Source organism: Chelonia mydas, chromosome 12, assembly GCF_015237465.2.
Source record: "Chelonia mydas isolate rCheMyd1 chromosome 12, rCheMyd1.pri.v2, whole genome shotgun sequence".
Taxonomy (NCBI): domain Eukaryota; kingdom Metazoa; phylum Chordata; order Testudines; family Cheloniidae; genus Chelonia; species Chelonia mydas.
This window is the reverse complement of record NC_051252.2, coordinates 34,696,779-34,713,752: the sequence shown is the minus strand read 5'-3', so window position 1 is coordinate 34,713,752 and position 16,974 is coordinate 34,696,779. Positions and strand designations below refer to the sequence as shown.

The window sequence follows — 16,974 nt, the reverse complement described above, 5'->3', positions numbered from 1 at the left end:
CCACCAGCACCCATCCTGTGTACCACCCGACCTCAGTACAGGTCCCCCACTGGCGCCTGGCCAAGTGAACAGTGGCCTATGCAATGGCAGTACTGGAATTCTTGGGGGTTTCCCCCGGTACTGGGTCCACCTTCCCGCCGATCTTACTTAGTTGCTTCTGAGAGGTGGACTTCCCCCTCCATCCTGCTCGGCATCGAACCTCGACTCCAGTACCAACCCCAGTATCCATATTCAGGAGGTAGCCCCCATGGATGTTGTTGAGGCTGAGGAAGAGAAAAAAAACTCCTCCCTCCGGTACAAGGCTCTTCCTCCTGAGATGAGGCAGTCTCAGGGCTGAATATCTTGCTTCCACAGGATGACTTCAGGGCCCATCAGGAGCTTCTAAAGCAGATAGCAGCTATCCTGGGGCTAGAGATTGAGGAACTCAAGGAATCATCCTACATCCTTGTTGACATTCTGGCTCAGCAGTTCCTTCTGAGGTGGCCCTGTCCATTAATGAGGCTGTAATGGGTCTGGTCAAGGCCCTGTGGCAAACCTCTTCTTCTCTGTCCCCCACCTCGAAGAGGGCTGAGAAGAAATATGTGCCAGCCAGCAAGTACGAGTATCTATACTCCCACCCCTCTTCAGGGTCCCTTGTTGTATCGGCGGCCAACAAGGAGGCAGACGGGCGCTACCCCCAAACAGAAGGACACAAACTTGAGCTGTTGGGAGGAAAATTTATTCGACAGCTGGTCTACAGCTGCATATCACAAACCAGCAAGCCCTACTGGGGAGATATGACTACAATCTGTGGGACTTCTTGTCCAAGTTCAAAGACTCCCTGCCTTGAGTCCTGAGGCATACATTCTCTACCCTCTTAGAGAAGGGTAAGAATGTTGCCAAGGCCTCACTCCAGGCAGTACTAGAAGCAGCTGATGTGGCGGCAAGGACACTGGTCTCTGCAGTAACCATGAGGCGATGTTCTTGACTGCAGTCCTCGGAGCTACCTCACAAGGTCCAACGGTTGATCCAGGACTGCCCTTTCAAAGGCTCCTCATTCTCGGAGCAGACGGATACAAAGCTCCATGGCCTGAAGAACTCAAGGGCCACCATCAGGTGCCTGGGCCTCTATGCTCCGTCAACTTTTGAGGAAGCACTTCAGGCCTCAGCAACTGCCCCGCTTCTCGGCTCTGCCTCTGAGACGGGAACCCTTTAGGAGAAAGGGAGGAGGTTACAAACACTGTTAGCCACTGCTTTCATCTCAGCCTCACTTCCTGGGTTTCATAGGTACTCCGGTGGGCCCAAGCAGGCCTTTTTGAAGGTGCACCCAAGGGCACTATATTAGTTATACCCCTACCTCCCCATTGGTTTGGATCGATTATCTCACTTCAGCCCGACATGGTTTTGCCTGGGGCACATGGCCGTGTACACTTGCATGGTCTGGCACCCAAGGCCATGACTCAGACACCTGCAGATGTGGTTGCTTCAGTGTACACCCCAAACAGACACCATTTCGACTCAGTGCTTACTGTTCAGCCTCCATCCTTGCTTCCCCCATCTGATGGAAGCAGCTCCTATCGGTGTTAGTGGGCCTCCCCTGCATCACCCCCTGGGTGTCCATAGTCTTGGATGCTCCCGACCTAGGTTGGGAAGTCCACCTCGGTTCACTCAGGGCCTGTGGTCCCAGGAATAGCTCAGGGTGGTCCGCTTAGCTTGCCAAGTGTTCATCCCACAGATCCCAGGGAAGGTAGTGCAGATACTGATGGACACCACCGTGGCTATGTTCTACATCAGCAAACAGGGAGGGGCCTGATCCTCTGCATTGTGTCAGAAGGCCATTCATCTATGGGAATTCTGCGTGAAGCACTCCACGTACCTCAAAGCTTCACATCTTCCGGGAGCCTGGAGAATGCCCTGGCAGATCACCTCAGCAGATCCTTCTTCTCTCACCATAAATGGTCCCTTTACCTAGAGGTCACCAGGTTCATCTTCCAAAGAGAGGGGGATCTCCCCCGTAGACCTGTTCGCAACCAAGCAGAACAGAAAATGCCAACAATTTTGCTCGTTGTGTGGGCACAGTCTGGGCTCCCTTTCCGTCGTTTTCCTGCTTCCATGGACAGAGCTACTATTCTGTGTATTTGCTCCGGTTTCTATGGTTCACAAGGTCTTCCTGAAGATCAAGCTTGATGAGGCGAGAATTATTCTTCTAGCCCGAGCGTGGCTCGGCACATTGCTCCTGCTCCGCCCACACCTGACCTCACAAGACCACGGTTGGTTATTGTACCTGAACATCAGCTCCCTTCACCTAACTGCATGGAAGTTGAATGGCTAAACCCAGAGGAGCAGGCCTGTTCAGAATAAGTTCAATAGGTCTTGCTGGGCAGTAGGAAGTCCTCCACTAGGGCTACCTACCTTGCCAACTGGAAGCGGTTCTCAATATGGTCATCCCATCGAGGCATCTCTCCGACTCAGTCTTCCCTTGCGTCCATCCTGGACTACTTGCTCCATCTAAAGCAACAAGGTCTGGCTCTCGCATCCATCAAGGTACATCTAACAGCAATTTTGTCCTTCCACCCACAGTGGGCGGTAGATGAGGGTTCTCTCATGAGATGACATTGCTTTCTTAAGGGATTGGAGAGACTTTACACGCAGGTTCATGAGCTGATCCCCATGTGGGTTTTAAACCTGGTCCTTTCGATATTCATGGGTCCTCCCTTTGAGCCGCTAACATCGTGCTCTCTGCTGCTACTTTCCTGAAAGGTCGCCTTCCTGGTAGTGATCACCTCATCCAGAAGGGTCTCTGAAATCAAGGCCCTTGCGTCAGAGCCTCCATACATGGTGTTCTTCAAGGACAGAGTCCAACTGCGCCCCCACCCAGCCTTCATGCCAAAGGTGGTTTCACAATCCCATAGCAACCAGGCCATTTTTTCTGCCGGTCTTCTTCCCAAAGCCTCACCAGAATTCAGAAGAGCAGCAGCTTCGCTCATTGGATGTTAAATGTGCCCTCACCTTCTATAGCAAGAGGACTAAATTCTTTCACAAATCCATACAACTTTTTGTAGCAGTAGCAGAAAGGATGAAAGGACTTCCAGGGTCAGTCCAGAGGCTCTAATCCTGGATAATCTCCTGTATTAGGGCATGCTACAAACAGGTGAATGTCCCATCTCAAGCAACCCTAATCACTCACTCCATGAGAGCTCAGGCCTCTTCAGCGGCATTCCTCCTGCAGGTTCCAATCCAAGACATCTGAAGGGCTGCAACTTGGTCGTTGGTTCATGCCTTTGCATCCCACTACGCCGTCACCCAAAAGGCTTGAGATGACTCCAGGTTTGGAAGAGCAGTGTTGCAGTCAGCATGTCCCTGAACTCTGAGCCTGCTTCCTGAGGTACTGCTTGTGAGTCTCCTAATGTGGAATGGACTTGAGCAAGCACTTGAAGAAGAAAAAACGGTTACTATCCTTTCCGTAACTGTTCTTTTGAGATGTATCTCTCATGTCCATTCCATGACCCACCCTCCTATCCCTCTGTTGGAGTTGGCCAGCAAGAAAGAACTGAGAGGATGTGGGACCGGCGGCGCCCCTTATGCTGGCGCATACCCGCACTGCTCCAGAGAGCGCTAGAGCCAGCCTGACTGATGGCAGGAAAAATCTCCGGCAGCGGCGCACGCGACACGCACACATACCTAACATGGAATGGACATGAGCAACACATCTCAACAGTTACAGAAAGGTTAGTAACCCTTTTTTTCACTTTATTACATTTGTAATTGTAATGTGATCCAAAGAGCTAATAAATTAGTGTACATTGTTGTACTTGCTGAAATTTTTTTATTTGAACTTTGCTGGAGTTGGTTTTACTCTATTTTATCCAATTAATAAACGATGCTGCACCCAAGCATGTAATTTCCTAATGATAAAAACTGGCTGCAAGGAATGTCTGCTTTACTGACTGACAAAATGATCAAGACTAAGCAAATTTCTATTTATTTCCAGATGTATATAGCCCTAATTTCAGCTCATGCACTCATTCTGTGTGGGTTTCAGTTTTTCTCTTGTGTCCGAGGACAGTGGACTGGTAAGCATGTGTTTATTTCTACCACCATAACCAAGCAGTGTTTATAAATAAAAAATCATAAAATGTTTGCAAATGTTTCAGCTGTTTAACGCGAAGTGCCATGAATGTTCTCTTGCCTGCTCATGCCATCTTATTTTCTTGTGTGGTGCTTAGTTGAAATTTGCTAATTCCTTCATGCTTTCTTGTGCTTTATTAGTATTTCAAGGCAATGTTTTGGTGCACCAGAGCTTGCTGGACTGTCAAGATCATTGGGAGAGTTATATGGCTGAAGGAATACCAGGGTCCTTAATGCAAAGGGATGGAGGATCATTGCTGTAAATACCTGGGAGGGCATGTGGATGAGGGTCTCAAGAGTCACCTTGAATAATAACAACAACTAGGGACGGGCTCTAGAGCATAGGTGAGGCACATTTCATAAGGCTCTCAATACTGGGGGAAGTCCTAGGACCAAGTAAGGGGCTTAGTTCATTGAGCCCTGGGTGAGGGTATTCAAACATAAAATGCCTTACTTCAGTCTTTCATACACACATCTTTCTTTCATTTTTTGCATGTTATAATGCAATTTGGAATGTGCATGGCTCATCTCTAGAGGAACCTGTCCAAACTGCTGTGTGATCTATAGTGTCTTCATGCATACTGTGAACAGATTGCTACTTTTAACAACTTCCTCAGCACTGAAATATGGAAAGAACTCATAATAAATCCCTATCAGTGGTCTGGAATTTATGAAAGCTTAAAAAAAATAACCGAGTCGTACACTCTTCTTGTAGTAGTGTCCCTTTGAGTGCTCCATGTCAGGTGTCCCTGGACCTTCAGTGGGAGACATTTGGTAACCATGCCCGTTCAACACTTGGGCACATCCCACACATCCTCGTGCCGCTCGCCAAGGCTGTATGGGGCTGTGGGGACGAACGGCCTTCAGTTCCTTCCCAACTGCCTTTGGCCAGAGATGGAATCTGTGGTGCCTGTTCTCTAACACTTAGCTTTTTTTCCTCAGATAGCTTCCTCATAGTTACTTAGCTTATGGTGTTACAGTTGTTCCTTTTATTTCTTCCTCTCAGGCTATTAAAAAAATTTTAAAAATCATTCACAGAGAGTAATGTAGGTTGGAGATCTCCCCTGGTAGGGGTTAAATTTTTATTAGTTTTGCTCAGGAATCCTGGGCTCTCCTGGCATTCAAGAGGAGCTTCTTCTGTCATGAGGCTATTCAGATAAGTGACCTACACTCCCAGCGCCTCTGCTGTCTGGGTGATACTCATATCCCCAGTAAGTGCAAGATCTGCACTTCCTTCAAGGGTAGATCCTGAAAACACAGAGAAATTAAGTTTAAACGTCTAATGATGGAGCAAGCTGTATGTCCCAGTACAAGTAGTGCCCCGTCCACCTCAAGATTTCAGTCACCGAAGATCACTAGAGAAGTATGCAGCACCGAGTAATCTACAGTACCAAAGTCGTCATCTAGGCCTGTGTTGTGCAGGAGGTCGGACTAGATGATCATAATGGTCCCTTCTGACCTTAGTATCTATGAATCTACATCTGCCTCCAAATAGGAGGCGGTATAAGGAGTAAATCTCCAAGAAGCTCTGTCACCGTCTGACAAGTAGGCTACAGAGACCTCAAGTCCCAGTGGGAGTTCCATGCAGGCTCCGAATGAGATTGGTATCACAAAGACGACAGACTCCTCTTTGCCTAAGACAGACTCCTGTACTGAGTTCAGACAGGACCAAGGACTGTTCACGTCCCTAAGTTACTTTGGGGAGCAGAGCCAACTCATCCCATGCCAAGAGCTTGGTACCAGCTGCACGGGTACCAAATTCATGCTCCACAGGTTCCCACTCAGCCAAAACTTTGATACCATTGGTACTGCAAGCTTTTAGGAACCCTAAGGATATCTTCTGAGCCAGAGTCTCCTCTGTTAACGAATGCTTGGGGTTTGTCAGTCTCAAGACTCTTTCATTAACCCCTCTATCACCTGGAGCAGGGAGGGGTTCTCAAACTTTTTTGTACCGCGACCCGCTTCTGACAACAAAAATTACTGCACAACACTGCGTGAGGGGCGGGGGTGTACCAAAGCCTGCGCCCAAAGCCTGTAGCCCAAGCCCCACCGCCCAGGGCTGAAGCCCTTGGACTTCGGCCCCAGACAGTGGGGCTAAGGCTTTGGCTTTGGCCCTGGGCCCAGGGAAGTCTAATGCCGGCCCTGGCCCAAATTTTTCCTTGCTTAACTAATGGATGGACAAAAAAGCCAGTGGGGGAAGAAGGGGCAATAAGACTTTGAGCAGCTCCTGATTCCGAGATACAACTTAATTTTCTTTCAGCACTACACAAGGCAAGCAAAACATAGCAGCAAGGATGAAAAATCAGGTAGATATAACAGCCAACCAGGAGCAGGCAGGGCTCTCGTGGCTGCAGTTTTTGTGTTGTGTGCTGAATTCATGTCTATCTGCCCTTCACTTTATATCTGGTAATGTGTGTAGCCTGGGCTAATGTTGTACAAAGTCTTACACAAAGATGCTTATTGGGTCTCAAATTGATGTAGCCTTGTGGTTACCCCAGGGCAAGACACATTGATGCAGTGCAATGTGGCATATGACAAGGCAGGACTGCAGTCGCTTTCAAATTAGCATTTACTTGTCCGATGAACTGAATTGTCTAGAACTGTACAGTCTGTGGGGTGGACAGTAAAATCTGGAGTTGAGCTGATTTCACCACTAAAATAAATACAAACCTATTTTATCACTTTGTATTGAAGAGGAGGCACGCTGTTCTGGAGTTGCTGTTTGCATGGGTTCTTGGTGTGATTTTTTTTTTTCATAACTAAGTTTATTCTTTTCACAGAATGCAGTGACTTCTCTCCGCCTGTAACTGTGATCCTGATGGTCTTTTTGTGCCTTGAGGGTTTTCTGTTTCTCACTTTCACTGCTGTTATGTTTGGCACCCAAATCCACTCAATATGCAATGATGAAACGGTAAAACCTACTTCCCTTGCTTGGTGTAATAATTCTAATATAAGACTTGACTAGATATAGCTTTATTTGCATATGATAGAGGGGCTTTTATGATGGTGAAAATATTCAAATCTTAAACACACATCTGTTATTTCCCCTGCTACTGGGAGAATTAGGAACAATTATTTGCTTTTGCTAACAAGCAGATGTGTAACAAATGTGTTCTCCTTTAGTATTGACTTCCCCCACATGATGCAGTAGGGTGAGACTTTCAAAAGCTTTTAGAACAAGTTGCATTGTCTTTCAGTGGGGCTTGTGCTCCAAGTGAGCTGTAGCTCACGAAAGCTTATGCTCAAATAAATTGGTTAGTCTCTAAGGTGCCACAAGTCCTCCTTTTCTAAATTACTTGGATACTTATGAGTGGGATTTTCATAATTCTTAAATTGTCACCAAAAGTATACATGATGTGCCTAATCTGGGATTAGAGGTGTGCTTTTTTTACACCTTTTTTTACTGCACTGAAATGTCCTGGTTGATACTTGGTGTTAATCCATTTTCCTCCCCAAATCCCAGTGTAAACATTGGAAGAATGTCATCCAATGTGAGTAATTGACTGAAGATGTAAAGGAGTTGAGTTCACAGTGGCATCCTGAATTTCCTCAGCTGATGCTGCTTTGCAAATGTTGCACTTAGATATTGAATAGCTGTATGCTTTACAAAAGGGAAAACAAACGGTGAGTGTTCCACTGTCATTAGTGGGAAGTGAGTACTGTAAATGATCTGATTTGAGTTGAGATTCTTAATGGAAGTTTTATTTCATTTTTGTCTAGAGTCAATAATTGTAGTTAACAGCTTCTTATTAGCACAGATCCCTAGCATGCGGTGCAGCTAGTGTTCTTTTTAGCTTTTTGTGGTGCTTAGTGTTTTGTTTCTCATGAAATACTGTTGCAGAAAAATATTTTAATAAATATGCAATGTATTCAGCAAGCTTTAAATACTTACATTGTGCTGCATTCCTCCACAGCTCAGTGAATCATTCTGATTTCTTTCTTAGAAAGAAATAGCGCTAATTTGTTTCACGCACACTGGTTCGGTGCCTGACTGCGTTTCTGCACAGGGTTTGCAGTATTTCTAGTTTAGACCCCCACTTCTCTCTTTGAAGTTTTGGAATAGCCTTCCAAGGGAAGCAGTGGGGGCAAAAGATCTATCTGGCTTTAAGATTAAACTCGATAAGTTTATGGAGGAGATGGCATGATGGGATAACATGATTTTGGTAATTAATTGATCTTTAAATATTCATGGTAAATAGGCGTAATGGCCTGTGATGGGATGTTAGATGGGGTGGGATCTGAGTTACCCAGGAAAGAATTTTCTGTAGTATCTGGCTGGTGAATCTTGTCCATATGCTCAGGGTTTAGCTGATTGCCATATTTGGGGTCAGGAAGGAATTTTCCTCCAGGGCAGATTGGAAGAGGCCCTGGAGGTTTTTCGCCTTCCTCTGTAGCATGGGGCACACGTCACTTGCTGGAGGATTCTCTGCTCCTTGAAGTCTTTAAACTACGATTTGAGGACTTCAGTAGCACAGATATAGGTGTGAGGTTTTTCAGGAGTGGGTGGGTGAGATTCTGTGGCCTGCGTTGTGCAGGAGGTCAGACTAGATGATGATAATGGTCCCTTCTGACCTTAGTATCTATGAAGGGGGACAGGAAAAAATCTGTGGGATACCCCAGCTCTGGCCATCCCATAATGGGGAGGGCTGGATAGAGTTGTTTCTTCAGAGCATGGTGCTGGTCTTCCATTCAGCATTAGAGGTTTGCTGGAGAGAAATGCAAGACACTTAGTCCTTGCTGGTCTTGGCGAACGGCATCTTCACTTGTACTCCTTAATATAGAAGTGCACTGTACTGCTACTAGATACCCTTTCGACTGCCGGAATTCGAGTTGTTCGTACTCTGAATCTGATGATAGTACAGTAATGATGCTCCCTTTTAATCCAAAACTTTGTCTAACCAGATATTTCATGTTGCCATTCAATTTGCTTAAGATTTTTAATGTTCTATAGCAACCAGAGGTGTGCATGTATCTGGTTAGTCTGTTAACCTTTCTTTAGGGAAAATAAAGTACAAATGCGAAACACTGTTAAAATTGATTTAAATCAAGGTTTCCTATATCTTGATTTAAATCAGTCCACCCTGCTGGCTATTAAGTGTATAACTGTTTGTTTGTTTTAATTTATGTGCAGGAGATTGAGAGGCTTAAAAGTGAAAAGCCAACATGGGAGAGGAGGCTACGTTGGGAAGGGATGAAATCTGTCTTTGGGGGCCAGCCTTCACTCCTGTGGATCAATCCTTTTGCAGGATTTCGAATCAGGCAACTTTTGCTGAGAGCAAAGAAAGGGGGACCGGAGTTCTCTGTGTGAGCCTTTCTAATCATACTTGAACTTGAAAGAATACTATATAAATATTTATTTGGGGCCAGAAATGGCTGTCTACATATAATCTGTGACCAACTGAAACAAACAAGACATTTGCTTGTAGCAAGCAAAGTTTTATAGTCACAGACATCTCATTAACTTTCAGAAACGTAAACTGGATGCTGTAATGATCTTTCAGCAGGATAACAAAAGAAAGGTGTGTAACCACACTAAAGAAGCCAAAATGTCATCATACTACTGTAACTTATTGTTTAATGGGATTAATTTTTGCATTTTTGTTGAACCGTTTATTTTATAAATGTTTTGGGAATTTGTGTTTTATAAAATTATGAACTGAGGTGCAGTTGTCAGTCATGAGATCAAGTAGTTATGCTGAAAGCCCATTTTAAATGGCACCAAGCTTTCTAAATCCATTAGTTTTCAGGGAATAATGACTTATTCAATCCTTTAATTTTATTTTTGTTTTCATTTGTCCTGATAGTCAAAATTATACTGTTACATCCTACTTCAGACATGCAGTCCTTGCATATTAATAATTCGAGATTTGTGCACGTGGTAACATAAACATGTCAGATGCACTCCTCCAGCCCTGCCAAATGTCCTCCGTGTTCAGAATAGCATGTCTTGTATTTGGCAGTATTAATCTTAAATGGCATTTAGGTAAGTTCTAAATGTGCAGTAATCAAATATTTTTAACTTTTAGCTATGGGTCAAATTCTGCCCTGTGATACTTGTCTTCAATTCTCAGTGCATTGACTTTAAAGGAACTTGTGTGTGGGTATCTGAGGGACCAGTGACTAGATCTTCCTGTAGGATTAAAAATGAATGTATTGCAGATTGGTATAACTTTGATCCAAAGAACAATCATTATTGTATGGTCCGGAGGCCCTTTTGTTTTTGTTTTTTTATTGTATAGATTTTACATCCTTTCAGAAACTGGTAAACAGTTCACCAGTCACTTAAATAGAACCATCACTGAATGGAGGGAGACTTTCTTCAGCGTTAGGGAATGTAATCCCAGCCTCCTTTGTGCAAATACAAGAAATCTGAGTGTAAAATGGAAAATGAGTATACAGTATGTAAAGGGAAAATTTTTCCATTTCGCCATTTTCCAATCAAAACTGATTGAAAACAAAAGGAATGAACAGTGTAGAAATATAACTGCTTTTTGTGGGTCTGACAAATAACAGTAGTTCTAAGGTGTGTTCCTAAATCTGCAAGTAATGACACACAATCTGCAAGTGATGAAATACAGCTGAAAATGGATTCTCTAAACACTACAGATAAATACAAAAATTCTTCTATCATTACTTTATTCTCTTTGAATTATCCACCACACAGCAGGATAAAGCAGGAGCTTGAACTGTGCCTGGAAAGTAAACAGCTCCCTGTTCTGGGACTTGCCTTAAACTTGTCCAGTTTTTGTTTTGCCATTAGCATCAACCAGTTTATTCCACCTCAAGCAGTATGATATGCTCAAGGATTTGCCATTAGTAAGTTTACATTCACAGACTGAAAATATGCGTTCTTTTCTTAGTGACTTGTTTCTCCATTTCAGTACAAATCTTTGTGGAATCTTAATTCTTAATCATACTGATTCTTCATCACATTTATGTCCTAGTATGTGTCCGTTTACTAAGGGATCCATTCAATACACCATGGTCCAATTAACAAAACTGTGCAATACTTCAGAAGATGTATACAGTGCTTAGGGAGTAGGTATGTAATATGGAGAATTGCCAGATGGACACATCCAATAAAGCCACAGACAGATGAACAAAAATACATGTATCATGTAAATGAGGGGGAAGGTTGGAAGTTGGACAAGAATCTTTGAATATGCAGTTCAACATCCTCCATAAATATTGGAGAAAAATTTATCTGGCTTTGTCACGAGGCTTTTAGTATGTATATTGTTTAATAAAATATACTGATGAAAATCAGAAAATACCATTTAAAGCAGTTGAAACCTGTGACTTTGTGCGTGTGTGTGAAATCAAGTTGACTTGGCTTTTCAAACCCTTGTTACATTGTAACTTTTTAATGTAAAAATAAAGTAATGAATAAGTCTAAGTTAATTAACTTCCACTTCCTATCTCGGTCATTATCTTTAGCTGTGCTTATTTAGACTGGAAGCTCTTTAGTTCAAGGACCATGTCTCTCTGCCTTTTAGATTTACAAATACACTTACTAAATGTCTCAGTGCATGTGCAAAATGTCGTAAATTACAGATTACAAAACCAGAAGGGACCTGCTGTGATGATCCAGACTGACCTCAAACACACACTAAATAATGACCCTGTGTCATGCTTAAGGACACAATCCATTTTAAAGGCATTCAATAAAATGGCCATCTGTTATTGTTCAGCTTCATGGCCACACTGTGTTGGCAATCAAAGGGAGAAGCTGCTGCTGCATTCTCTGGATTAATTAGTACTGGTTGGGTAACAGCCACCTATAAAACAGTGACTGTCCATGAATACAGAACAAACTCCCCCCTCCCACCTCCACAAAGTCGGATGATCCTCAATGAATTCTTTCCTTCAGAGATTTCATTTCCGTAAAACACTGTATCTGTTTGTATAGATAGTGTTTAGTCTCGAGCAGTGGTCTCCAAAGTGGGGCACGCAAGACCATCCCTGGGGGTGCACGGCAGGCGGAGCGCTGCCGTCACGGCTGCAGCCACGCTCCTGGACCTTTTGATTCTTTAGCGGCCCCTCGGCTCTCCCCGTTCCATCTTCGGCGGCACGCCGGCGGCCGACCTTTTTTTTTTTTTTTTTTTTTGCTTCCCTAGAGCTGGCCCTGGGGGTGTGCGATCCAAAAAGTTTGGAGACCACTGGTCTAGAGAAGACTGAGAGGGGACATAACAGTTTTCAAGTACATAAAAGGTTGTTACAAGGAAGAGGGGGAAAAAATTGTTGTTCTTAACCTCTGAGGATAGGACAAGAAGCAATGGGCTTAAATTGCAGCAAGGGCGATTTAGGTGGGACGTTAGGAAAAACTTCCGACCTCTCAGAGTGGTTGAGCACTGGAATAAATTGCCTAGGGAGGTTGTGGAATCTCCATCATTGGGGATTTTTAAGAGCAGATTGGACTAACACCTGTCAGGGATGGTCTAGATAATACTTAGTCCTGCCTTGAGTGCCAGGGGACTGGACTAGCTGTCCTCTCAAGGTCCCTTCCAGTTCTATGATTCTCTAATCATACAGTTGTGGCAATCCATATTTCTTGATAAAATGTATCCTTACCTCTTCCTAGCCATGCAATACATACAACTAAAAAGTTAAGGTAAGTGACAGATGCGGAAGCGGGGTACGTGCATAACTTTAAATAGTGCGGGATACTTAGGGAATAATATTTTGCATTCTTGTAAATTGTAAATCTGAGTAAAGATTGATGCATATTATCTCTTCTCACTTCAAAGTATACTGGGCTGGAAAAGGTGTGCACTACTGTCTGTTCACTAGTACTTTGTAACCGGTCTTAAAACCTCTTCTGGGATTAAAAAAACATTTTTGTTTATGACTTTGTCCAAATTGGCATGTTGAAATATTGCTCACCTTTGCGTACTTCCTTTCCACCAATCAGGATGGGAAAGTAAGGTACCAAACCAAACAGGCCGAAAACTAATTTGTCTTCTAAGCTGTTGCCTATGTATTTGGCTTTTTTTCCTCTAAAAGGGGGTGTGGGGTAGATGTATTCTGGATAGGCAGCTGCCTAGGGCACATCATTTCAGGCAATAGCTGTAATTCTGCCATTCCCAAGAAGCTGTGTACAATGATTTCCAGGTGACCATCCCAAACACTAGCTTCAGGAGTGGGAGGCTGGCCAGCAAAAAGAAAAGTTTTCTGCCTTATAGAAGAAAAGGGTAGAGGAAGAAGATGATGAGCCACTTGAAGAAGGGAAAGAGATGAGGGACCCATTTTGGTGGCCTTGGGAGGAATTAAACTGTTCTCTACTGAGGGCCCCAATACATCTGGGGTCAGCTCTTTCCCTACGTTAGAAGCAGTTTTCTACTTCTTTGAAGTATTCTTTAAACTGCAAACTACCCTTTCCATTTATATTGAAGACCATAGAAGATGGTCTTTAATATAGACTTAATGATAGGGGAGGAATCAAAGATGGGGAGGAGGCAAAAGCTGTTGAGAGTGCAGAGTTGGGGTCTTACCTTAGGGTAAGACAAACTACCATTTGATATTTTACTTGTGTAGCTTCCTGGAGAAGTTTTAAAACCAGAACCAGTTAATTCTGTAACTGTCCCCTTGAAGCATCACAAAATAGTCTTGTGCAAAACAAGCTTTGAAAATCAAGTAGTGGTTTTTCTTTAACATGGATACTTTGATAATTGGGATATTTCAGTAAACTCTTGAAAAGTAGGAGCTAAAGAAGATGTGTTGTAAGACTTCTGCTTGGCGTACTTTTGTTCAGTTTTCAGATGTCTGCTAAAACGGCTTCTGAGCCTCAACTGAGGCAAAACCTACCTCCTGGTTTGCTAATCAGTAATAAACACCTTATCCAAAACAATGCAGCCTCTTTCTTTACACTAGCTGACTCAAGTCTCTGGTTTTATTTACAAAGCTGTGAAGGCTCCCATCATTTGATCCTTTTTTCATTCATGGCAGATTGTATAGAAAACTACCTTAAATGCATTCATATAAACTTGTGCTAACACTTTTAATTGTATTTTGTAGCATGTTTTAACAATTTCTGATTTTGAGAAGTTCATAGACGAGTAGTTAAGCTGTACTGTAGCCTCATTTGTCTATAAAGGGATGTCTGTCTACACTGCATTTGGGGGTGAGTCTTCCAGCCTGTTTAGACAGGCTTGAGCTAGTACACTCAAACTAGCAATGTCGATATTCTAGCTCAGGCTTTCAAGCACAGGAGCTTGGCTGGACTTGAGAGCCTGAGCTTCTGGCTGAGCTGCAATGTCGACACTGATACTCGTAGTGCTCTAGCTCAAGCCCTGTTAGTGTGTCTGCCTGGGCTAGAAGGCTTGCTCCCAGCTGTAGTGTAGACATACCCTAAGAGGTCCTTCTGTATGTTGCCATGTGACTCAGGTGGCAATTAAACTTCTTTGCAAAGCTAATAGAATATGATGAAAAAAGGCTGGTGCCTTTTATTTTGAAAATGTGTCGTGAGCTGAACTGTCTATATTCAGGTATAGCTTGCTGGTTATGTTCTGAATTTCTTACAGAAATAGGTACTGCTAGTAGCAGTCCTTTCAGCATTTTCCAGCTGTCCCACAGTAGCAAATCAGAGTAATTTGTATTGCAAGGGTATTTAGTACCAAAATAACAAAGTGGATGGTCACCACCACCCATCACAAATGCATAGTCTAGTTATTAATATAAGTGAAAACTTATTGTGTACTGAATATTTCAAGTTTCCTTGGGATCTATAATACAGTAAAAAGCTGAAGAATACTCAAGACTATACCTTAATATTTTCCACATGCTTTGATCTGTTATGTAAATACATATAAATAAAACATTAAAGAAGAGGTAACACTGTGCTTTCTCGGATATCTGTTTGTTTCAGTGAAGCAATAGACATGCTGTTAAAGTATAGAAAGGTCTCAAAATTCATTCTTGCACCTTTATTTAAAAAAGAAAATTCAGAAATCTGGTACAGCAGGTGCTATAACAACTTCCAAAGCATATTTGAATACACCTTAACAAATACATTAGAGAGGTTTTGAAAAGCTTATGCTCTTGCGGGGGGGCCTTTGGAAAGGCCAAAGAGGGTGTTTCCTTGTGAAAAATAATTCCAGCCAAGCAGTGGGGTTTTTTTTGACAGATAAGAACACAGTGTGTTTAGTTATGAGATGCTAACAAAACCAATTTGCAAAGATTTAATGTGATTCCTTCTTTAAATGTATTTACAAGATCAAATATCAGTATGTTGCCATAGCAAAGTATTTCCCCCCATCCTGTTGAGCCATAAAGTACTAACTACACAAAGCTTATAAGCTATTGCGTGGCTTTGTGGCTATGTCCAATTAAACAGGTTGGCGTGTATTACTTGCATGCTTACCAATATCAGTTTGTTTTTCTAACCTTTATATGCTTTGGGTGAAAATCTTTAAAGAAAGCATATGCTCAGGAAAATCAGTGCAGAAACTTGAGCAACTTGCTACTAAAATGATTCGCAAAAGCAAAGTAAATCAGAATGTGGAGCTTTTCCATCTGAGCTTTGTTTATACATTACCATATTAACAATCTTCAAAGAATGGAATGTTTGCTCACTTGGTAGATTTATATTTAGCTACATTTCATTCATTACCACTACAAGAGCTTTGTGCAAATCAGATCGTGTACATGGAGGAATGGAAGTACATAATGCTATGTTTGTACACAATGCATGTTTTATACTGAAAGGTTGGTTGTTGATTCACAAACTAAAAATCAAAATATTCTTCTAGCTTATTGACATCCAAGGCAATTTCACAGAGTGCAAATTTGAGGTCCAAAAAGTACATCTGTTATATTACAAATTGGGTTCATAGACTGGATAGTCAAGGGTTGAATTTCTGCCTTGTGCAGCACTGGGAAAGACTCACAGATCATTAAAGTGAGGGAACTAGTTGCTGTGGGAAGACAGCAGTATTAATAACAATTTCATTCTTTCCAACTGTGAGCTTATTTCTGTTCCTTCAAAAGCATGTTAAACGTTCAGTGAACTTTTGTCTATGTAAAAAACAAAGTGTTTTGGTTAGTTGTCTTGAAAGTACTGTAGGCAGCCAACTAAGGTGGTGTCTGGCTGCTTTTTAAGAATACTTTTCTTGTATACGTTTGTTATTTGAAGTAGTTGGAGCCTGGCTAACTGAGGAATTACACAGTAAGTACACAGGTTTCAGAGTGGTAGCCGTGTTAGTCTGTATCAGCAAAAAGGAGGAGTCGTCCTTGTGGCCCCTTTGGTGAGCTACAACCCACTTCATCGGATGCATGCAGTGGAAAATACAGTAGGAACACACACACACACACACACACACACCATGAAAAAATGGGTGTTACCATACACACTATAATGAGAGTGATCAATTATGGTGAGCTGGTGATAATAGCTATGAAAAAAAAATATACACACACACACACACCCCTCCCTACTGTATTTTCCACTGCATGCATCCAATGAAGTGCAGCTCACGAAAGCTTATGCTCAAATAAATTGGTTAGTCTCTAAGGTGCCACAAGTACTCCTCATTAAGTACAGTGATATCCCATGATGTAAAAGCACCGAATAAATTTTTTTCAAAATATATAGTTCAGTGACAGATCCTTGGGAGAGCTGCTTTAAATAAAAATTTTAAAAGTCTGCATAATTCAGGGCTGTGAAGTTTTTTGTTTTTTTTTTTAAAAAAAGGATGTTTTCATACTGTCTGCTCCATGAAGCTACAGCAAAACTATATCTACATGCTAGGGAAAGTATCTTCATGTTTTAAGACTGTCATTTTTTTTTCCAGATATGGTATGAAGCCAAGATGTCTACATGTGCATAGCACAAGCCTTTTTTGTTGGTTCCTTACATGTATTAGCAGTTGC

At 42.6% G+C, this 16,974-nt stretch overlaps 1 protein-coding gene across 2 annotated transcripts in view; it reads left to right on the top strand.

The window, feature by feature from the left end:
• The window catches only part of ZDHHC7 (zinc finger DHHC-type palmitoyltransferase 7), a 40,068-nt gene extending 28,560 nt beyond the window's left edge, over window positions 1-11,508 (top strand). For both annotated transcript variants that reach the window (XM_037877369.2, XM_043525984.1), the window contains 3 exons: window positions 3,971-4,052; window positions 6,888-7,018; window positions 9,239-11,508. In XM_037877369.2, the coding sequence (XP_037733297.1) occupies window positions 3,971-4,052; window positions 6,888-7,018; window positions 9,239-9,415 (390 nt within the window). In that variant the 3' untranslated portion in view covers window positions 9,416-11,508. The remainder of the gene's footprint in view (window positions 1-3,970; window positions 4,053-6,887; window positions 7,019-9,238) is intronic.
• The last annotated feature ends 5,466 nt before the right edge of the window (window positions 11,509-16,974 follow it).